The 23,825-nt window shown below is 48.9% G+C and overlaps 1 protein-coding gene across 4 annotated transcripts; it reads left to right on the top strand.

The window, feature by feature from the left end:
- Window positions 1–838: 838 nt before the first annotated feature.
- TRIM29 (tripartite motif containing 29) lies at window positions 839–22,971 on the top strand. Of its 4 annotated transcripts, none has more exons than XM_088066878.1 (9): window positions 840–3,096; window positions 10,237–10,332; window positions 11,482–11,715; window positions 12,061–12,259; window positions 15,213–15,296; window positions 18,156–18,215; window positions 19,182–19,280; window positions 20,189–20,268; window positions 22,678–22,971. In XM_088066878.1, the coding sequence occupies exons 1-9, from the start codon at window positions 2,242–2,244 to the stop codon at window positions 22,738–22,740; spliced, it is 1,770 nt and encodes a 589-aa protein (XP_087923004.1). In that variant the 5' UTR covers window positions 840–2,241; the 3' UTR covers window positions 22,741–22,971. The 4 variants fall into 4 exon arrangements, with proteins under 4 accessions (XP_087923005.1, XP_087923004.1, XP_014112806.1 ...); XM_005528483.3 differs by having other exon boundaries at window positions 841–3,096; window positions 19,179–19,280; XM_088066879.1 differs by lacking the exon at window positions 19,182–19,280 and having other exon boundaries at window positions 839–3,096.
- The last annotated feature ends 854 nt before the right edge of the window (window positions 22,972–23,825 follow it).

Here is a 23,825-nt window from a genome sequence, read left to right on the forward strand (position 1 = left end):
GGATTGTTCCCTGTGAGGGTGGGCAGGCCCTGGCACAGGGTGCCCAGAGCAGCTGGGGCTGCCCCTGGATCCCTGGCAGTGCCCCAGGCCAGGCTGGATGGAGCTGGGAGCAGCCTGGGACAGTGGGAGGTGTCCCTGCCATGGCAGGGTGGCACTGGATGGGCTTTAAGGGCCCTTCCAACCCATCCCAGAGATCCTGGGATTTACTCTGGATTTGCATCAGTAAAACCAAGATCTAAAAACTCAATCCTTCACCTTTTATCTGCCTCACCTGCACCAAAATCTTAACAAAGCACCAGGAAAACAAACAAAGGCCACCTTTGTCCAAGGCAGACCTTTTCCTCGGGATGTTTTCTGTTCCTCAAGGATTAACCTTGGCTGGAACAGCTCTGCTGAGCCTCCTCAGTACATGTGAGAACAGGAGCCTCCACCCTGCAGTATTTTTAATTACTTGGAGACTTACAGGACTGTTGATGTTCTAAAGAACAGCTCAGCCCAGCAAGCCAGGGGGAAAGAAATGCATTGATGTCAGTCAAATTTTTCCTTTATGAAATCGAGTCTTAGAAAACGGCATTGCCCTTTCCTGCGCCGGGGAATGAATTCTGACTCATGAAAGGCCGTGGGACTATTAATAAAAAATTATTAATGAAAGAAATGCCCTTTCCCAACAACTATTATCCAAAAAATGCAGAATGCCGAGGCATTTTTCATAAAGAGAGAGTCATGAAGACATGCAGGCAGTGAGAGGGGCTGGATCTATGAGCCAGGGGCCCAGAAAAAGAATTTAATTTTATTTTTTCTTTCATTTTGCACAGACAAGACTTTTAGAAACCACATTTTTAAGACAGGTTCTTTCTTTCTCCTATCAGATCCAGAATTTATGCTGGTCCTGCTTTGCCTCTGTTTCCTCCACACCTCAAAAAAAGGCTGGAAAATGCAGAGCTGGATTTTCACTCAAATCCCTTCCTGGTGGATGTTTAGGGAGATTTTTTACAGGTAACAAACACCTTCTCCAGCAGCACCACCGGGGCATTCTGAGAAAACCCAATCATGCACAAATCTCTGGCGTGGTTAATTTGCACCCTGGGCATTCATCTCAGAGAAATCTCACTGAAATTCTGAGTGTAATCTGAAGGGATGTGAAAGGAAGATCAACCTCATCCTTTAGAAATCGCTGGAATCCACCAGTGCCCATAAAGAGCTTTTTTTCCTCCTGAAATCGTCTGTGATTCCAACAAGTGAACATTTCCCAGGAATTCAGCTGCTGGAGACAGATAATTTTTAACTTTTTCACTTCTTTTCCCTGGCAAGAGATATTTTAACCATCTAAGCTGCAAAATGGTTCCTCTTCCAGATGTGTTCCAGTTCCGAGGACATTTATGGGAAGAGCTACATAGGATACACCTGAACCTTTATCTCCAAGCACACAATGGGGGTTTTATTTCACCACTCACCTTCTGGAGATTCTGTGGCCTGTGGGAAAAGCAGGGCCAGCCAATTTTTACTTCTTCTGATCTGTGGCTGGGTTATTTCCAGGTCTAGATGGACAGACCTTGCACAAACCCAAAATAAAATCAAAATAAAGATAATAGGGCCATTTAAACCCAGGATTAACCATTAATTTCTCCTCCCTCCCGAATGCAGCAAGCCCTGGGGAGAGCCTGCTTGAAGAATGCTTTATTCTAGGCGTTCATTTTAATTACAACCCTAATTATTTTGGTGCATGGCTATGACCCAGTTAACAAACCCACCTTGGGCATCTCATGGTCTCCCTGACCCTGCCCATCTCTGCAAGGAGGGAACCTCAGCTGCTGGCCAAATTATTTTTGAAACAAGCGGTGGAACTGGTTGCTACATCTTAATGAAAATGACTTTTTTTTTTTTTTTTTTTTTTTAAGGAGACATTTCTATGTATATAAACAGCCCTTCCTCCCCAACCTGGTTAGACAAGAATGTTCCTGGGTGTGGACTGCCTTGTATAATTAACTGCACAGCTGGAGCTTCTGATCCCTCAACGTCTGCTCCTTCCTTTCCTCCTTTCCTTCCCCCTGTATCCACCTGGGCGCGATCCGGGCGCGCTGCGGGTGCGTCACTGCGGCAGAGAGGCTCCCTGAGCTCGGCATTCCGGAGCCATTCCTCGCTGAGACGAGGCCCAGGCAGAGCCTGCCTGCCTTGGAGGGCGCTGAGAGACGGGAGCTGGAGCAGAGAGCGAGCACAGACACCCCTGACCCCGTTTAGGCCATGGAAGCGGGCAGCGCAGCCAGGACAAATGGCACCGCCGGCAAACCCGAGGACGTCAAGAGCCCAACTGCCCCCAAAAAAGAAGAGGAAGCCAAGAAAGCCACGAGCCCTGGCGGAGGCGAGAAAGAAGCTATAAAAGGCACGGGCGGTGCTGCGTTGGAGACAGGGCAAATCAAGAGCTCCCTCTTCTCTGGGAGTGACTGGAAGAGGCCCATCATTCAGTTTGTGGAGTCATCCGACGAGAAGAGGTCAACCTACTTCAGCATGGACTCGGCAGACTCCAAGAAGATGCAGTTCGCCAGCGGCCAGATCGGAGACATGCGGAGACCGACCCTGAACTTCCCGGAGAAAGGGGACCTCAGGAAGTCCCTCTTCTCCTTGGATTCCAAAAAGAGCTTCCTGCCCGCTGACGGGGAAGGGAGGAAGTCCTTGTTCTCCTCAGGGCAGATGGGGGACCTGAAGAAATCTTCCCTGCCTCTGGTGGAGACGGGGGATCTGAGAAGACCCTTCAACAAGCCCGACAGAGCCGCGGGCTCCCGGCCCCGCGTCAAGCTCGAGGACGTTCTCTGCGACTCCTGCATCGACAACAAGCAGAAGGCTGTGAAGTCCTGCCTGGTGTGCCAGGCTTCCTTCTGCGAGCTGCACCTCAAGCCCCACCTGGAGGGAGCGGCGTTCCGGGACCACCAGCTCCTGGACCCCATCAGGGACTTCGAAGCCAGAAAATGCCCTGTGCATGGCAAGACCATGGAGCTGTTCTGCCAGACGGACCAGATGTGCATCTGCTACCTCTGCATGTTCCAGGAGCACAAGAACCACAGCACGGTGACGGTGGAGATCGAGAAGGCAGGGAAAGAGGTAATTTTATTCTCCTTTTACTCCTCTTTTTTATTCCTCATGTCGGCAGCAGCCTGCAGATCCCAATGCCACACCACAGCCTTTGCTCCCCAGCCTGCAATCCCTCCTCAGGTGGTGCCTGGGATGGAATCCTGGGATGCAGTGGTGAGAAGGGTTCTGTGGAGAATTGACATTGCCTGGGTGCTGTTCCCATGGGATTGTCGTTCTCCTGAGCCTGCTGGAGCAGCACGGCGCTGGAGCTGTGCCGCAGGCTGGATTTAGGGATGGAGATCCTGGTTGCCAGCACACCTGACTTCCAGCAGAGGTTGAATCAAAGCCCCAGATTCTAAGTTTTTTAAAATATTCTTGAGTTTTGACAGTGTTTGTGTGGTGTTACCCACAGAAAGGTGCTCAGGGTCAGCACCTCCAGAATACAAATTGTCAAATCAGCAGCTGCTCAAGTTACTCATGGGCAGTGATATTGAAAACTGCAATCTCAGCTCCTTACAGTGAGATTAGGTTTTAGTTTTGTTGTTTTTTTTTTCTTTTCTGTTGAGCCACACCTATGGAAAGAGTCTTTTGAAGTTTAAATGGAAAAAAACCCCAAACCTTGGTGCAAGCAGAAAAGCTGATCGTTTCCCCTGAGGTGTTGCTACAGCAGGTTCAGAGGATGGACAGCCAGGGAGATTTCACTAATGAAATGTCTTTCACCTTTGTTTGCTCAAAGCCTCCTGTTGTTTGCTTTCTGAGTGGATGAGGAGGATTTCACTTGTTCTAGCAAAAAAATCAGGGTCTCACCACGTTTGCTGCTGCTCGTCTCCATGGTAGAAGCAGGACCTGGCCTAGAAACTTTTTAAGCAGACAGGACAGGAGAGATGCCAAAAAGGAGACCTGTAAAATAATAATTATATTAAACAACGTGCCTGGAGTCACACAGTCAGGACCTGGAAGGGCACTAAGATCTCCTAAACCCCAAACCAGTGCTGTGATGTGGTGACCAGGCAAACACAGGTTGTGAGAAATTCTTGAGTTCCCTTAATGGGAAGAACAATTTTACTCTTTCTAAGGAGCTAGGGAGATTTATCTCATCAGGCTGAAAGAGCATCTTGTGTAGAGCTTATCTCTGGCTTCTCTGGTCTTTCCTTGCCATGTCATCTCCAGCTTGCAGCCTCACTGAAACCAGACAAAGCCTTTTCCATGTCTCAGACAGCCTTTCCCAAATTCCTGCAGGGCTTGCCAGCCTGCTGTTTGTTCCATAATTGCCTGTCCTCGTGGTTTTGATGCCAGCCCCGAACGTTCAGAGCTCCAACATAAATTTATGGCTGGTGTTTGCTGGGGTGTCCAATTCCTGCCTGGAACAAGGTGAACAGCAGCTTCCTGAGGAAGCAAAGCTGCCCAGATCCTTCCTCCTGGGGCTGGAGACATCTCCAGCACCCTGGTTTTAAAGACACAACCTTGAGCGAGCAGAGAACCGGGATTTAAATGCTGTTTGATTCCTTTCTCAGAGTCCTTGTGCCACCTTTAGCTCTGCTGCTACTCAGCCTAAAGGATTTAGGATTTATCAACATGAATCATGCACATGTTCGAGTTTGTCCTGACAACGAGTTTGATCGTGCTGTAACTCGAGCGAGCATTCACTCAGACAAAAACAATTAGCACAAAAGCTGTTGCCTACAAGTGTTTGTTCCCACCCCTGATTTATTCACCAGAGGTGGAGCCTCAGCAAGAGCCACAAAGAGCAATGAGTATTTTCAAGCCCCTGGTGTCTAACACCTCTTCTTATCAAATCAGCCCAGCTGGAATGTGACCACAAACTGGGAGAGTGGCTGCTGCTGCCCTTTTGGAAGGGATAAGCACCAACCTCACACCAGGTCACATCCCTGTTTTCCCAGCTTGGCATCCCAGCAGCTCCACAGTAGCTTTAAAGCCTCCAAATCCCTCCTGCCACTGGAGCTGTGACCAGAATAAAGCTGTGTCTGGACAGAGCCTATCACACAGTGCTGGATGTCCAGGATTTATCTGCAAGGATTTCCTCATCCCTGGCTGTTGTCTGACTCCAGAACTGCAGAGCATTCCAGAGCTGGGCTTTGTTTTGCTGCACTGCCAACCTGGGAGCTCAGTGATTTGGTGGCACCAAAGTGTCACAGAATAAGCCTGGTTTTGGTACATCTGCCCTTCAGTTCTGCAGAATTAATGCAGATTCCAGCCTGTCTTTGCTGTGGGCCTGTAGGGAAGAGAGCAGTTGTGTTTAGAGCTGGGAAAGCTCCTTCTGTGGAATTAGGAAACCCTGCTTGTCTCAGGGAGCAGACAGAGAAGAGGAATGCAAACCAGCAGAACACAGACACCTATAGTTAGGGCAGTGCAAAGCCTGATATCTCTGTCTCAGACAGAGAACACATCTTCCACTTCTCAGGAGCCTGGGGTGAGAGTCACTCACCCCCTGTTCCTGCTGAGCAGACACAAGTGAAAGGCACAGAGACATTTGTCCTGACTTCCCACCCAGTGCTATTTGCGTATTTTACCCAGCAAACCTTTAATGCTCTCCCCAGATCCACTTTGCATTCGTTTCCTGCTGCAGCTTTAAAGGAAAATTAAGAGTTTGCACCAGAACCAGTACAAAAAAAACAGCCAGGAAAAGGTCTGTGAGGCTGGGTAATAACCACTCACACTTGGAAAGTGAGAATTCTCCTCAGCAGCTGGTACAGTTCAATAAAACCCTTGATTTATCAGCAGAACCAGAGCCCCCCTTGGAGCCAGCATCCTTCATTCTGAAAGGGGATCCTTCATCCCAAACCTGTTTTACAAGGCTGCTCTCCGAGGGAGACAACTTCACCTCTGCCTGCCAGTCCCAGAGCTGTAAATAACCTGGCACTGCCTTCCAGCACCAGCCTTGGTGCTCAGCATGCCAGGGCAGCTCTGCTGAAAAACACTTTGATTTGGTTTTTTTTTTTCTGTAATTCTTTATCCTTTAAAGCAAAGTTCACTGTGGGTACAGGGAGCTGCTGTGCTGGCTGTTCCTCCTTGCCACAGAGCAGCTTTGAAAAGGGAGAGGATTTCATAAAGGCTGAGCCAGGCTTTGAAGGAAACCATCCACAGAGATGGATCCAGAGGGATTCCCATCCCTGCATCACTTTCACTAAGCAGAGAGCAAACAAAATTAAACCTTGGAAGGGTTTGGGGGCCTTTCTCACTGCTGCAGCATGGCTGTGAGGTTTTATCTGCACCAGCTGTGGTTGCTCTGTGGACACAGCTCCAAATAGATGCTCTTTCTCCAGAGTTTCCTGCAGGAAGGACACTCTTCCCAGCTGGAAATTGGAATAAATTTGTCTGTTTGCCCAAATTTTGCATTAATCCTCTACACTGAGGACAGAATCCAGGGAAAATCCACTTGTTTGCAAGCAAGGAATTCTCTCCAGGCTGTGCAGAGAGACTCAGCTTCTCCAGTGGCATTTTATAGGACGCTGGCAGAGTCCCCAGAGGTTGCAGCCCTCTGACACCCAGCTTGCTTAACAGAAACCGAGATGGGAAACTGCTGTGAAGCCAGCAGAAATCACATCTCCAACAACTCCCTGACTTTTCAGGGGACAACGAGTTGGAGCAGCGCTTCTCCACTCCGTGATTTCCTCTGGATGCTGCTGGCAGGTTTAATTAGCAGAGCTCTGCCAGGTTTGGGACACAGGAGTGTTCCCAGAGCTTTCAGGGCATGATGCTGCTTGTGCTGCTGCTGCCTTGCACAAAAGCACTTGCATCATCCTGCAGGGCTCTTAATCTGCCATCTGCAGCTCCTGCACAGCACCAGGGCTGGGCTCAGCTCTGCAGGTCTGGATGCACACTCTGAACTTTCACTGGAGCCTCTTAACTGCCCTAATTAACTGAGGCTCTAATAGGGGATCCAATCTTGGCTTGAAGGTTCTCAGTGCCTTCATTTCTCAGCCTGCTCTGCTCCAAAATTGTCTCAATCTGGATTTCTTGGATTTTTATATATATAATATATTATAATAGATGATATCTATAATATATAATATATATCTATATATAATATAGATATATATAATATATAACATATAATACATAACATACAGCATATAAAATATAAAATATAAAATAAAACATATGATGTATAATATATAACATAATATAATATATAATATAAAATATATTACTATATTAATATATTAATATATTAATATATTAATATAGAATATATTGATATGTAATATAAATATATAAATATATTAATATATTAATATAGGATATATTGATATGTAATATAAATATATAAATATATTAATATATTGATATAATATATAACATATAACATATAATGTATAACAACTGTTCCTGTTATTTCTGCTCTGGAGGGACCCCCACGGTGGGGGTGTTGCTGTATTATCTCTTATGAGGACCTTCTGAACCCCAGATCTTCCAAATTGTTCTGGATGGTCCATCAAGGATTTTTAACCCTGGAAAATCTGAGAAATATGAGGACAGATGGGAGTTTTCTCTCAGGGAGTGAAGCTGAGGCACTGCCTGTCCCTAAGACCTGTGGCCCCCATGCTGTGACTGTATCTGTGATATACATGGGCAGCCAAAGCAACCTTCCAGGCAATAAAAAAGGTCTTAAAACCATCAGGAAATCACCTCCTGAACCCTTGATGTTGTGCTCCACCTCCAGAGCATCCTTCCTGAGCCCTTCTGCCCTTGCCACCAGTTTTTCCACTGTTCCAGAGTCTTCCTGCATCTCTTTAACATTTTTTCTTATGTTTAGGGTGGTTTTTTTGTAGTATTTATTTAACTTTTTGCAGTATCCCCACACTCACACTTCCCTTGGCCTTGCTGGAGCCTGTGCTGGTGTTTCCCCTTTCCCAAATCTGGCTGAGTGTGGGATTTGCATCCTGGCTGTTGGGACCATCTCTGTAATTTCCATTTGCAAGTCACAAATCTCGCCCCAAATTGTTGTGTGCTCTTAAATGGTTGTTACATCCCACACCACCTTTCTGGAGGATGTTTGAACTGCTGAGAGTCAGGATCACTTTCACAAATAATAGCTCCCAAAATTCCTTGGAGACACATCTTAATTAAAAAGGACTATAAAAGCAGAATATTGTTATCACCACCTTCCAGCCATCACCTGGTATTTTCTTTTCCTGTCATTTTCTCTGCAAATCCCTTGAGTTTGGGAGTGTCTACATGGCTGTGAAAGTTCTGCTCTTCCCCAAAAATGCCTTCCAGTCTTTCTCTGTAGGATTTCACTCACATTGCTATAAGGATGTCCTGATTTTTGGGGATGAGGAGGGAAATAATTGCTCTGGAGATGAGCTTTTTACTTTACAAACAATTAATGCCACCTGGATGCAGCTCTGTGGCCCAAGAAAACAACTGGAATTTGGGTGTAATTTCTCACATTGGTTAATGCAGTGGATAAATGGATCTAAAATATTTTCATCTCATTGCATTTCCCTGCTGTGCAGAGTCTTGATGCACAGGACATCTCCCACTGCACGTGGGAATGGAAACCAGCAGGAATTCCTCTAAGTCACTGTCTTGAAAATGTGAAAATTACAGGATCAAACTCCTGTCTTTGTTCTTTTGATCAGCAGCAGAGCGGATTTTCTCACCTGGAAGCCGGCGTGGCTTCCCTGGTGCCACAAAATCCTTTCCTGTGTGCCCTGAACCCCTGGAGAGGATGAGAATCAGCTCATGGCAGCGTTCAGGCCACTACTGAGGGTGTGTGGATAATATTTAAAAAGCCAGTGCTCTCCTAACTCCTAAAAAACCATGTGAGGATGCAACTTTTGTGGCACTGAGACACCTCTGAGCACACTTCCCTTTTTCCTGCCTGCTTTTCTAGTGTTTTATAAGGCAACCAAACCGCCATCCAATCATTCTCCCTCCATAAACAGAGATTTTCCAAACTGGAACAGCTGGGGCTGATGGATCTCAGAGCAGCTGTGCTGGATTCCAGCTCCAGAGGGTGTTCAGACACTTGTCTGGCATCAGGACAAGGGCTCCTGCCTGGGCTGGTTCACAGCCTCTTCCCTGCTCTTCATTTTGAGTGGGGAACTGAAAACTTTTAAACTCTGATCAATTAAGACCCAGATTTTTGTGTTCCATTAAGTTCTCAGATGGACAGCTGGAGTGTGAGAGCGGATTTATCCATCCATGCCTCTAATTGCTGGCCTGGATTTCTGTGGTTTGGGTTAATCCAGCCATTTTCCAGAAGATCCCACATGAACAGCAGGTTCTCAGGACTCTGCTAACATGACAGAACACAGGGAATTTCTGCCAGCTCTGAAATTCCTCAGCAGCTCTGGGCTGGGTGTCCCACAGCCAGATTGCCTCCAGCCATGGCTGAGAGCAACCTGCACCCACATGAAATGCAGAAATGCAGAAAGGCTGGGGCAGGATGTGTGGGGCAGGGATGGAGAATGGGAATGGCCCAGGGAGGGGCTGCTGGAGTTAACAGGGCAAGGCTTTGCCAACATCCAGGTGCTGGCTGACCCAGGGAAACAGTGTGTGGTGTCCACAGCTCCACTGCCACGAATTCCTGTGCCAGTCTCAGCTCTGAGCTTCTCTGGGAAGCCTCTGAACAACGAAATGCAAATGAATCCCAGCGAAGTTGCTGATCTCAGCCAAGCACGTTGACTACACCTCTTCCCTCCTCCTTTTGTGGCTTTTATTTTTTTTTTCTTTTTAATTTTTTTTTTCCAAGCATTCCCCAGCTCCATCGCTACATGAAAGCTCTCAATTCAGAGCAAATTAATCCACAATCCTGTCTAAACAGAATTCCTGCCGGAGGCATCATCCTCTTGTTGCAACACTCGTCAAACGTCATTCCGTAATTACATGAAAACTGTTATTGCTGCACAGGCACACCCTGGGCTGGGCCCTGCTCTGCACACACAGCTGAATTTTGAAACAGCTCCCTTCCCCTGCAGCTCATGACTCCCATGTGATTAAAAGCAGCACCCTGACAGCCTGGGAGGTGGGTGCTGCTGCTTTGCTGAGGGAGCTGAATCTGCTGGGCCGGTGCCCGCTGGCAGCGCGCGGTGCCCATTGCAGCCCGGACCTCCCCGCTGCTGCCTTCAGCACACCAGGGCTGCTTCAAGTGGGCCACCCTCAGCCCCAGCTCAGCAGCTCCCTCTCCTCTCCTCCCCACAGGCCGAGCTGTCGCTGCAGAAGGAGCAGCTGCAGCTGAAGATCATCGAGGTGGAAGATGAGGTGGACAAGTGGCAGAAGGAGAGGGACCGCATCAAGGTGCGTTTGAGATGTCCGGTTTGCCTCTTCCTCCTGTAATCACCAATTTCTTCTCCCCTTCTCCCACATCCCTCTCCTTTCCTCCAGTTCTTCCTCACTGCATCCCCTCCCCGGCCTCTATCTCATCCCTGTCCCAAACTCCAAGCCAAATCTTGGAAACAACAACTCCCACTGAAGTCATCTTGCGACATTCCCTGCGGGGAGATCAAGCCCTGATACAGAACCAAGGCACCTCCCTGCTCTGGCTCCTTTTTTTAGGTCCTTTATGGCACTTCCATCATCAGTAGCCAGGCAGATTTAGAAACAAAAAATCCACAAATAACCTGCAAAAGGGCTCTGGGTTGCCCAAACTGAGATAAGACAGCAGGAGCAGAAGAATTTACCCAACAAACATCTTATTTATGGTGGAACAGCTTATTTCCATGCTGAGAGAGGGCTCCTTTATAATTCTTGCACCATGATAAGGGTTGGATTAGAGTCACAGTGTTATTTTTTTCATTTATAGCCAAACTGAATAAAGCAGTGAAAGCACAAGTTGGAGACACCCCAGAAAATTTGCATAATATTAACAGGCAAAGCCATTCTTCTTCCTTTTATGTGGTGCAAGCACATTGGCTCACCAGCTCTGCTTTTCATCTGCTTTATTATTACTATTATTATTATTATTATTGGAAACCTGACCTAGAAATTTTGACTCTCAATATAGTTACATCTTCTTCTTCTGAGGAATATTTCAGAGGCACCTCGAGGTCAGGCTTGTAAAAATTGTTTCAGCACCTTTCATCCTTTGAAATGGTGGGAATTTGGTCCTCAAATTGTCCAGGAGCCAGAACCCTGATTTAGAAGGTTACAGAGTGTTTTCAAGTATCACCTGTGAGTGCAGGAATTGAACCAGGGATAGAATTGAAGCAGGGAAGGCAGTGGCCCTTTTGGATTGCATCCATGTGATTATTGCAGGAACAGGTATTGCTTCTCTCGGCACAACTTTCCTGCAGCTGAGACTTGCATGGCTGGAGTTTCCATACTCTAAATGCTGAATCCTTGGATTTACCCCCTCTGCGTCTCTCTGTTAGCAAATAACTCTGAAATTTTAATATTTTCTTGCTCCTCTTTGCTGCTGCCTCCTCTCTCTGCCCCTTCCCCATCCAGAATTACACCACCAACGAGAAAGCCACGGTGGACCAGCACTTCAAGGAGCTGATCCGTGACCTGGAGAGGCAGAGGGATGAGGTGAAGGCTGCCCTGGATCAGAGGGAAAAGATCGCCTCGGAGAACGTGAAAGAAATCGTGGATGAGCTGGAGGAGAGGGCGAAGCTGCTGCGGGAGGACAAGGAGAACAGGGAGCAGATCCACCAGATCAGCGACTCCGTGCTCTTCCTGCAGGTGACAGAGACCCCATTTCCCTTTCCTTTATCCCTGTGAGGACGGGATTTGTCCCAAAGACAATCCCAGAGAAGTGTGAGATGGGTGAACCTTCCCCAGTTCACTGCACATCCACGGCAGGGATTCAGCTGAACATCTGGAGCTGTCTCTGCTCTGGGAGGTGAGGAGTGGACTTGGACATGGTTTTTATGGATGGCTGCAAACCATGGACAGAACATTTCCCTGCCCATCTTCACTGCTTTCCTTTGCACTTTCAGACTCCAACATCAACCAGCTCCCCTAGATTCAGCCTCCACATCTTTATGCTCCTCATTAACCGTGATCCCTTTTTTTTTTCTTTGGCAGGAATTTGGGGCTCTGATGAGGAATTACGTGCCACCTCCATCCCTCCCAACCTACAGCGTGCTGCTGGAAGGGGAGAGCATGAGCCCATCCATGGGACTGCTCAGGGACGACCTCCTCAACGTCTGCATGAGGCACGTGGAGAAGATCTGCAAGGCAGACCTGGGCCGCAACTTCATCGAGAGGAACCACATGGAGAATGGTAAAATAGCCCAAATATCCCCCTCCCCTCCCTCCCTGCTTCCCTGGAGTGCAGGGTCAGGGGTGATGAGGATGATGAGCACTCCTGATGAAGAAGAAAGTAAGCAAAGATCTGGGGGGGAAAGTGGGAGCAGCAACTCCTGTAGCTGGAATTAATCCTGGAATATGAGAGTTATCAGAGCATGAATTCTGGAATATCAGAGTTATCCTAGCACTCCTATGTGAGGATGGAATCAGCTGAGCTGCCAGGGATTTAGGGTGTCTCAGGCAGGACACCAAACTGGCCCCACTCCCCTGATTCTTGGTTCATTCCAGGTTCATTTTAGGGTTTCATGTTTAGGATTTAATGGGTTTAGCCACCTCCTGTGTGCAGTCAAGAACAGCCACCCTTCCCTCCTGCCCTGTGCCAGGCTCCAGCAAGCCCCTGGAAGTTTAGCAGGGCATTTTCCAGGAGGGGAAACTCCACAGATCTGCTGAGGGCCAAGGCAGCGTCCCAAAGGTGAATGTGGGATGGCAAGTGTGAAATCTTATTTGTACAATCAAAGGGTGCTGGAGTGACACCAAACATTACAAGTGCTGGGTTTCAGCCTCTGCTTGCCTGGCTGGAGCATGAAATACCCTGCAAGCACCTGTCACTGAAAAGGAAATATTTGAAAATCTAATTTTCCAAGTAAAGAGGGCTCTGTTTGGGTGTTTAGCTACAACTTGAACTGGAATGACTCTGATCATTCTCCCTGCTCCCCTTGGGAGAGCTTTCCTGCCTGCCCTGATCCAGGGTGTTCCCCACATTTCAGTGATGTTTAAGGTGATCTTTAAGGTGAACAGAGAGGTCACAGCCAACACCACAGCACCAAAATTAATCTTGTAAGTTTATAACCCACTTCCTCACAATTAGCTGGGAATAAAGGGCTTGTCTCACATCAGGCTCACATCTAAGATTGGGACAGGGCACCACAACGGGGCTGTGCTGCCTGAGCTGCCCAGCTCTGCCACAGGCAGCCTCTGTAACCCTGGGCACGTTGCCTAATCCCAGGGAATGACCTCTTGCAGGAGTAGCAGGGATGGCAATGAGCGGTTATCTCACCTGGATGTAATCTCCCAGTCATTGAGGAACCCCAGACACCAGGACAGCAGGGGGTGATGTGAGGATAAATGGCACCCTGCCCTTCCAGGAGGATGTGGGAGTCCAAAAGGTGCAGGAATAACCTCAGGGACAGCTCATGCAACACAGGCAGCTGAGGAACTCTGCTGCAAATCTGCAAAATCGCTGATAATTCACTGAAATTCACAGCCTTTACTGGACACCCATCCTATATTAATCATTACACTGTCCAGAGCCATCATTCTCCACCAGACATGAATTAAATGGACCAGATCCTTCTGGACCAACCTTTCAGGGATCCCAGAGTGCTCAGAATGCACAGCAGGTTTCAAAACTCTCCCTGCCTTTGAAGTAGCACAGGAAATTGAACACTACTTATCTTTCAACACTGCAAACATTCCTATTTAAATTCTCAACACTCCACATGCTCCAGAATCACCAAGAAATTTGACAATAACTCAATATCAGTAGATGACAAACAGACCCAAAAATCACTTCTGTGCATTTTTCTGTCTTTGTTCACCTGAAGCTGTGCAGAATTCCCTCTGCTGGGATGTGTTTTGCCAGTCCTGGAGCATTTTCCTTGGACATTTTTAAAACCCAACAAGGTTCTGCAGCTACTCAGTTCTGGTAGCTCAGGATAAAGCCTGATTATTTCTTGATTATTTTAATTGGGGTCTCCTCCATGATGCCAGAAGCCCTCCCTGTTATTTGAAACCCATGGAACTCAAGTGCCAAAACCATTTTTAACTCCTTCCAGAAACCTGGGTGCTTCCAGGAGCTTTCCCAGGGACACAGCTTGGATTCTGCCCGAATGACAAGTTGGGAACAGGTGGGAAATGTTATTTATAGTGAGTCCCAGGAGCTTCAGAGCTCTCCTTTCTCCAAGCCATGGTTACAGATGAAAGAGGATGCACTCTGCATCCAGTGGCTGTGAGGGAATTAAATCCATTAAGGAACTGTGGAGTTATTAACTCGGACTCCCCCTGAGTCACTGCAACAAATTCATTTGCAGCTGGCTTGATCTTCTACTGTAAAAAACTTCCCAGGAAGAAATATTATATTAATGGAATGAAAGCTGCTTAATAGCAGACTCCAAAGGGAATCCAGGTCCTTTTAGTTGTCATAACAGGTACCTACGTGGCGAGGAGACAAATAATCAGGGAGCTTAAATAGCACAGAAATAAATGGGAGAAATAAAAGTTTGTTCAGTGACATGAGAATCAAGGAATGGAGCTATTTAAACATCAAAACCGAATTTACTTCCTTGCACAGAACAATAGGTTTATAGAGGCCTTCAAAGAATGTTTTTTATGAGCAAGTGTAGTGATAAAGCCTCATTTCCTGTGAATCAGTGTCAGAACTCCAAACCCAGGCTGTGTAGGAGTAAGTTTGATCCATGAAACCTGAACCAACCACCCTTGTCCAAGACTTTTGAGCTGTTTGCAACTCAGCTTTAGCATCTCTCCCTAAAAAGTGGAGAAGCCAAGCCATTTAACCCTCCCAGAACTGATTCCTGGAGCTTTATATAGTGACAGTTCTCCATCAGCCAGACCTGTGCTCAGGTTGAACACAAAAAGGAGCCAAACTCAAACCTCTGGAGTCATTTTTAGCCACACTGCAGTATTTGGGCAAGAAAATGCCTCAACCCTCAGGTGTACCTGTGGATTTTAGAGGATCCTGTGTCTGCTGCAAGGTTGAATGCTTCAGCTGGGCTCTGCCTCTGAGGGAACATTTTATTTTACACTCTGGGCAGCTCCAGAGCTGCTTCAGCTCCCAGGCAAAGATCCCGCAGGGGGATTAAAGACCACCAAAGTGCACCCCCAGCTCATGCCCTGCTCTGCCTCTCCAGGGGACCACCGGTTCATGATGAACAACTACGAGTGGAACCAGCCTGACAACCTGAAGAGATTTTCCATGTTCCTGTCTCCCAAAGGTACGGCATCCCAGAGGTGGGCAGGCTCCCTTCCAGCTCAGGAAAGGAGCTTCACTCATGATGTATCCCAAAATTTGCTCTCCCTCACTTTTCAGATCCATCCCTCTGCACGTTTTCTCTCCAGCTTACAGAGCTCTGACAAGGTTTTGCCTCAAACCAGGCAGAAAAGGTGCTCAGTTTGATGGGGAAGAGCTGGAGTGACTGAACTCTATCCCAGAGTGAATATAGTGGAGTTTTAACACGGGTTACCAGGATAAAATCTGTGTTTTTCTCCACCCAAAGCTTATCTCTCTGTGCTATCAAGTGAAAGCTGCACTAAGCATTAAGATTTTACTTTCACCACCAAACATAATTTTTCCTTACAGGGAAAGGACAGAAGAAGTGAGGAATGTGTCCTAAAAAAAGAGAAAAGCAGGAGTCTGGAGTTCCTCTCTGAGCTCTGACATGAGCCCTGGTGATTTATTTATGTCCCACTTGTTGTGTGGCCGCTGCAGGATGAATTTTTGGAGTGAACCAATGTTTCCAACACCTCCAGCTCTAAAATCACCCTTGGAAGTCCTGAATTGGCATCCAGAGCAGGGAGCTGGGAGTGCTGAAATCACAGGCAAGGCGAGGAACAAAAGAACAGGAAGGGTGGCACCAAGCAAGTAACCAAATTTCAGCCCTGTCCTTGTGCTGTCAGGGAAATCCTGCTGAGACCACAGACTCAGCCCTGCACCCAAAACTTTCCAAGCCTGAGGGAAGTTTGAAAATCAATTCTAGCATTGCACAAGCTGAGCTTATCTCAGCTTATCTCTACCCAAAATGTGGAGCTTTCAGGTGGAAACAGCCTCAAAGGCATTTAAGGAGTGTGGCAGGGAGGAACACTGGGCAATGTCATCCCACCTCTGTCTGGGACTGGGATAATGCCCAGCCTGGCAAAAAGGAAAGGAAAAAAGAAGGAAAAAGCCATTTTGGCTGTGGCACAGCATGGCCAGTGCTGTCATGAGTGCCTGAGCTTCCCTCTGCTGCTCTCTGGAGCTGCTGACACCTGGGAGAAGAGGCTCCAGCTGGGATCCAGCATTCCAGCTTCCTGAAAATCCAGGAGGGATCTCCAGGCACTGCCAGATCCACGTGGTTGTTTGTGTCCAGAGCAGAGTGAGGGCTGCACAGCAATTCCCCTCTTCCTGCACTGGGCTGCTGCTTTATTCCACCTCCACATCCGTGTTTTCCTGGAAACACCGGCACTGCTGCCTTCCCAATTACTCATTCTGTGTTTTCTATCGACCAAGTGACTGTGGCCAAAACAAGCAGTGATTGCACACAGAGCCTGTGTGGAACAGGGATTGGAACAGGGATTGGAACAGGGATTGGACCCCAGCAGGGTCAGGGCTCAGGGGTGACAGGGAGGATCCAGCTGCTGGAATCACGCTGGGAGGGATTTGGGGAGCAGGATGAATCAGTAGGCAAAGCAGGAGATGTGAGAGCCTCTTGGCCTGCAGGCTGGCTAGCCAAGGATTGCCTGGTGAATAACACAGCATCCCCAGCATCATTTAACTCTCTGTGCCCCGTGCACCAAAGCCCAGCAGTGCAGCTGATTGCATCTTTCCTAAAGAATCCCAAAAAGGGGAGGGAAAAAAAAACCTGAGGACCACCCTTTGCGTTGTGCAACACTCTTGGAATCCTTCAATATCTCATGGCAGCTTTGCTACACACCCTGTTTCTGTCTAGGCTGGGTCACTGCAGGTTCTGCCCCAGGCCACAGTGCAAAGTCTGTTTGCTGGACTGAGGAATGCTCTCTGCTAATTACAGCAGCCCAAACTGAGGAGCTGCTTGGATTCCAGCTGAACTTACTGGTTTTAAGCCCTGCTTAAATTCAAGGAGATTAAATTCAAGCACTGTTCTCGAGTTTCTTAATAAATGGCTTCAAACTGACAGAGAGGAGGTTTAGGTGGGATATTATGAAGAAATTCTTCCAGTGAGGGTGGTGAGGCCTTGGCACAGAGAAGCTGTGGCTGCCCCTGGATGCCTGGAAGTGCCCAAGGCCAGGTTGGACGGGGCTGGGACCACCCTGGGACAGAGGAAGGTGTCCCTGTCCACGTCGGGCTGGAACAAGATGATTTTTAAGGTCTCTTTGAACCCAAACCATTCTGTGAGCCAATATTTGCTTGCAGGGATGACAGGATGAGGCAGAGGGACATAAAACATTTCCAACACTGCCTCAAAGACAGAGGAACAAGCTGCTCCATGCTCCTTTCTATCCTCTCCCACTAAACTTTCTTCTCCTGATGTGTCCAAGACTTTGGCCAAAGCTGTGAGGAGACTGGAAAAATCATCTTGAAAGTCTTTGAATGAAGAGTAGAAGGGACTCAGGCACACAGAGAGAGAATTGTGTGAACAGAAACACATCTAAAACAGAGAAGCAGCCCACAGGATGGCAGCAGAGCAGCTCCAAGAATCCATCTTCTTTTTGCTTTCCTGGGAGCCCGGTGCCTCCCCAGAGGGCTGCAGCAGCACCAGTCTGTCCTGGTGGAATCCTGGGGCACACACCTGGCACAGGGCTGGGAAATGTTCCTGTCCTGGTGTCTTTGGAGCTCAGAACCCAAACCTCTGCCTGCAGAGCTCTCATGTTGAGTACCCAAACCTGAGCTGGCAATTCACTGCGGCTCTGAGAGCTCTGCTCACTGCAGGAGAAGCCTGTTCCCCATCCCCTCTTAGCCAGGGATAAAACCCGGCTCCTCCTCTGCTGCCTGGGCCCAGATTTCTGTTTTGGGGCTGCTCCCAGCTCGGTGGGGACCTTTTCTAGAGCAATGCCAGGTACAGGCCTCTGAGGCAGCTCGTCAGGAGCCGACTGCTGAACTGGATGCTCTTGTTTTACAGCCAATTTCAACCCACGGTCATGGGAATTTTCCTCCTTCCAAGCGACTGAGGAAACACTTGGTACGGGTAATTCCGCCTTCAGTGTGAGAGGATCTAACCCCCCGTGCCACAGCTTTCTGCCTGACTAACCCACCTTTCCTGCTGCCCCTCTCGGCTGCCTGGCACCCGAAAATCCCAGCTCCTGCCGGGCTGCCAGCACTGCCTGAGCCCAGGCTGTCGGTGCTGTGCTCAGAGGAGGGAAAGGCATCCCTGCTTCTCCTTGTTCACGCAGAGAAAGGAGGTGGAAAGCACAGGAGGCAGTTTGCAAAGATCCCCGGATCCCAAACGTTCAGAGCGCTCTGGGGAGGTTGTGGCAGAGCCAGGAGGAGGCTCCAAATACCCTCAGCCAGTCTCAGAAGCACAAGGTGCTTCTTCCTACCACACCTTTCATTCCTAAGTTCTCAAAGACACAGCCAGGCCCACGTTCATGCCTTTTCTTCCCAGATCCCCATCTTCCTTTTCCAACATTTTCCTCCTTTGCTTTATTCCTACAAGGTCCAGCCTTTCCCTTGGTGCTGGAAGCAGCCACGGCCACCCTGCCTGGGGAGCTCTGGTGACTCAGAGCCACACCTCAGCCCCTCCTGCTTTCCAGGCAGGGTTGTGTCCCTCTCATCTCCCCGCTCAGATCCCTCCTGGCAGCCAGAGCCCGAGCCCGAGGAGGCCAGGAGGGGAAGCTTTAATGGCAGTGGGGTTTGAATGAAGCACTGCTGGGAGGCAAGGGCAGTGCTGGAGTCATCCCTCCTGCCTCTGGAGGTGCAGGGAGCTGCTGCTCCGGCCACACCTGTGCTCTGGGGCTCTGGGGAGCAGAGCTCTCCCCGCCAGCAGCGCTGGCATCACCTCACACCCACACACTGCTCCCGTCTGTCCCTGGGACAAAAGGGACAGGGTGTCCCTGCCCGTGCCCCCCCAGCCAGGTGCCACAGGTGTGTTTGGAAATGCCCCCCTGGAGCCCCGTGGAATAACACAACCTCTTCTGTCTTCCAGTAGGCAATGGCACTAAGCTGCCTTTTCAGTTCTCCTCGGTGGGACAGAATCCGCCCGGTGACTTCAGCAAACAGTCTGATGGGAGCCTCTTCACTAAGACCGGTACTAGGAGCTGAGTATTCCCTTCCTCCTGCCCCTTTCGAGGTGACAAAGCCCTGAATCCTGCTCTGGCTTCCTGGAGCAGCCCCACACCTTGGCCTGACTGCCAAGCTCTCTGCACGGGAGCGACTCTGCCGAAGCAGGGCAACAAGGAGTGTTAAAAAATATTAAAGTTTTATCTAGGAAACAGCTGGAGGGATTTTAAATTTTGTTCGTAATGGGTAGGGGATAAATTTTAGATGATTTTTGAGGAAGGCACTGTGACCATTTGCCCCTCTAGTTTCATCACTGCAAAATAACACAAACAGCACAACTTTAAAAAAAACCAGGTGTGAGCTGCCTGGCCTCCTTCACCAGAACCAAACCCTTCCACCACCTCATCACCCACCCGAGGTGGAATCCAAGAGCACCAGAACCTGCTGAGCAGAGTCAGGGCTGGTTAACTGGAGATGGTGGGGCAGGGCCATGGTGTGATGCCCTGAGCGTGGTGCTGCAGCCTGGGCAGGGCTGGGGGGCTGCCAGGGCTTGGGGCTTGCCAAGCTGCCAGAGGAGCTGCAGGAAAGCCAGGCTCAGCTCCTGCCACCAATGAAACAGCCTGCAGTGCTCCCTGCCAGAGCCAGAACGCTGACCTGGGGACTGGAATGTAATCGGTCTGATTGCATTCCACCTCCCTGCATTCCTCAGACATTTTAATTAGCCAGGCTTTCTTTCCTGCCTTTTCCTGCCTGATTGGGTGGTGGAAGAGGCATCTGTCTGACGGCTGTCTGTCGTGTCCCACCCCGGGGATGGCTGCATTTCCATGTTGAGCAATGCAATACTAATGAGGTGGCACTTCCAGTCCTGCTGCTGGTCCTGGGGACAGGGGGTGGCAGTGGCAGGGGCTGACCCAGCTGTGTTTTGCGTTGTCACAGCCTACCCTTCCATCGTGAGGCACCAGTCTGCAAAGGTGACGCCACAGACGTGGAAATCCTCCTCCAAGCAGTCGGTATTGGTAAGAAAAATAACGATTTTTCTTTGGGAGAGCTTCAGCCTGTTCCAGGGGGGGGCTTCAGGAATAAGGATGGGTCCTTTGGAAATGTGGAAATAAAAGCCCCACTGCTCCTGTTCAGGATGCAGATTAACCCCCTTCACAACCTTCACAGCTCTAATCAGTGCTGCAAAAGTTTTGAAAAGTTTTGAAAAGTTTTGAAAAGGTTTTGGCCTAAAATTTGATGCAGAAGATAGGAACAGTGCAAATCCTGTAAAACAATCCTGATAGGACTTTTCCTGCCTGGAGGGGTGACACCCACTCCGTGTCACTCTGTGACATCCACAATGTGGAAATGACACCAGGAAGAACCACGTCACAGTGCCTTGCTGGTCATGTCCTGCAGTGCCAATGCAGGATCAGGGCTGAGGGGTCAGAAATCACCACAACATCTCCAAGCCACTCATTTGACACCCATCATGGTAACAGGCACAAGGCAGTGATGTTTTAGGGCTTGTAGTCCCAAATACACAAATGCACTGCCTCAGCAGCACCAGCTTCATCTGGTTTTATTCACACTGTGCTGCATTAAGGCCTTGCATGATCTGATTTAAGATTCTCGAGCTTCAGCCACCACAAATGAAACATTTATTATTATTATTATTATTATTTTCTTTGTAATTTCTGAGTGCACATTTGTGAGAGGTGATTTACTGTTCTGGGGAAATGAGACCTGCAAGGAGCAGAGGGTCAGGAATGAGAGCATTCCCACACTGAGGGAAACACTCCACAGGTAGAAAGTGGCTGCCTGAGGACTGCAGCTGGATCTGCTCCGTTTTCAAGGCTCCACAGGAGGTGAATTCCTGTGGAAGGGATGTCCCTTGGCAGACTCTTCCAGGAAATCCAGCCTTGAGCTTCTAAAGGTGCTGCAGCAAAGTTCTGCCATCCCTTCTGCCTTGGGTTTGACCCTCTAAAACATCATCACCCACATCCATTGGGTTCCCAGTGATTTTTCCTTAATCCCCACAGAGAAAATCTGAGTAACCTCTCCCACCCTCCCTGCCCTGTCTCCCTCTCCCATGCACGCATTTGCAATGACCATTTCCTTTTTATAGCCAATTTTCACCACACAGGCCTGAACCCAACAATTGAGCTGATAAATACAAGCATTTAAAAGCACCAAAATAGAAATACATACTCCAGGCTGCAGTATCTCTGCAGGAGCTTTTATGGTCTATTGGGCCAATAATCTGGCTTTTAAAATAGCCTTAAATGTGTATTTAAGTAATATACATTCTAAAAGGTCTGTAAATATGAATTTTCACAAAGGACTGCGCTGTTTAAGGAGGAAGGTCTTTTTCACACCCAGGGAGCTCTTTTAAATGAAGACCCCCCTCTTTCATATCTTAATTCTGTTGGAAATTAAAGCCATAAAATGAAAAGAGTCTTGACAAAAGATTGAGCAGGAGGTGCTGAGCACTGACCAGGGAGATGGGCTGGGGTTGCTATGCCCTGCTGTTCCTGATATTAAATAGGGCTGCACTAAAAGGGGCCTGTGGGGTCTCTCCCACCTTCTACACGTGAGAACAAACCTAAGACAGACTGGGCATTAAAACCCCCATTTTTTTCCTGAATTCCGTGGCTGTTCCTTCAGTGGTGGGAGGATATTCCCACCCAGGCTGGAGATTGTGACTCTGTGATCCCAGCAAATAAATCAGCTGCTGTTTCTGCAGCGTGAGGCTGCACAGCTCTGCCTGGTGCTGCTGGCTGAAATGGGGCAGATCAGAGTGAAATCCCAGGGACAGGTCCTGATGGCAATGGATCCACTCAGGGACTGCAGCAAACAGAGCTGGAGAGGCAGAAAATGCCAGTTCCTGTTGGTTCTGCCCCATCTCTCCACTCGTGTTTGTGTTTACACAAACACCGGGTGCTGCAGCAGTGTCCCGTTGTGTGAGAACTCCCAAGCACAAGAGTTTGGGGTTTGCCAGCAGAAATAAACCCCACACAACTTGCATAACTGTGCGTGGTTCCGAGTGTGACAGCTCCCCTGAGCTGTCAGGTTAGTGAGCAATTAAAGCACACTGACAGAGGCATAAAAATAAAGGTGACATTCCCCTTCTCCCCCCACAAAAAAAAAACCCTCTCATCAAGCCATGAGTCACAGTCTGAGGTTTTTGCATGAGGCATCATTTGGCTCGGCAGTGAGGGCCATGCAAAGCACGTGTGTAAATCAAACAGAAAAATAAAAGCCAAGTTATTTGCATTTGATGTCTCCAGCACCTCCAGGAGGGGAAGGAGGCAGTGCTGCTGTCCAGGAGGAAAAGCTGGAGGCGCTGAGGCAGGGATTTGTAAGATGTGGATGGATGGGTGAGGTGCAGGGGGTCAGGAAAAGGAGGGGGGTCAAACTGACGTGCCCCAAATTCTCCCTTGCAGTCACATTACCGCCCCTTCTACGTCAACAAAGGCAACGGAGCCACCTCCAACGAGGCCCCCTGAGCCCCTGAGGATGTCGGGGAGAGCCGGCAGCGCTCGGAGTGAAGGCTCAGCTGCGGATTTTCACGGATGTACCTGCTACTCTTTTAACCCTACTGCTCTAATCTCTGCCAGGGCCAGGGGAGGTGCAGGAGGGAATCGCCTTTCCCTGAGCAAACCGGGACTTTTCCTCAAATCACCCGCTGGCCTTGAGAGCTCGGCAGGCCTTAACACCCTCTGCTGTCCCCTCGCTGTCCCCAGCTGCTCTGCTCCTCCCGGGAATTGCGGATGCTTGGGTGGCACCCCCTGCTAGGCAGCTGTCCCCCTGTCCCCAGAGCTGCTAAATCCTGGTGGAGGCCCCAGCTGGGTGTTCCCAAAGCTCTTCTGAGCTGGGTGTTCCCAAAGCTCTTCCCAGCACGGAGAGGTCCCAGGCTGGAGCTTTTCCCGTGCCTCTCCACGCTGGGGACACCCAGCTCCCACTGGGATCAGATCCCCTGGTGGCATCACACGTCCCCAGGGTCTTCCATCAGCTCAGCTCTGCTCCTCACCTGCCAAAAAACCCCAGCAGGATTTTTCCAGAGCTGCTGGAAGAGGGCAGGGAGGCTTTCCAGCCCATTAAAGTGCCCCTCCAGCCACCGTTTCAAATTAAGAAATAAAAAGCAAATCCATCCTAGTAATACAAGATTGATTAGATGCCATAGGTGCTGGGTGCTTTTCTGGTTTGTGGTGGTTTTTCTTAATTCCCCTAAACCAAAATTGATTTATATACTGTAGTTCAGGTATTTTATATTTTATTTTTTCCCTGCAGTGGGCAATGAGAATTACTGCCACAGCTTTTTGCTCAGGATAATATTTTTGTATTTGTCCCCTGGACAGATGAATCACATCCAGGGCTGGAGAACCATTCCATGATCTCCCTGAGGGGATTTTCCTTCTCCATGGACAAGCTGAGGGGTTCAGTCCACGCCATGCAGGGGGAGAAATGGGAATAAGAGCCCTGAAATGGTGAAAACCAAGACTTAACAGCTCCTTTTCATGGTTTGCTCTATTCAAGCAGCTTTGAAATGGCTTCCCCCTACTTTTTCCTGCTTGCAGCACCTTGCTGAGGG

Source organism: Pseudopodoces humilis, chromosome 25 (genome assembly GCF_049639895.1).
Source record: "Pseudopodoces humilis isolate 2021_Gansu_Grassland_sample_001 chromosome 25, ASM4963989v1, whole genome shotgun sequence".
Taxonomy (NCBI): Eukaryota; Metazoa; Chordata; class Aves; order Passeriformes; family Paridae; genus Pseudopodoces; species Pseudopodoces humilis.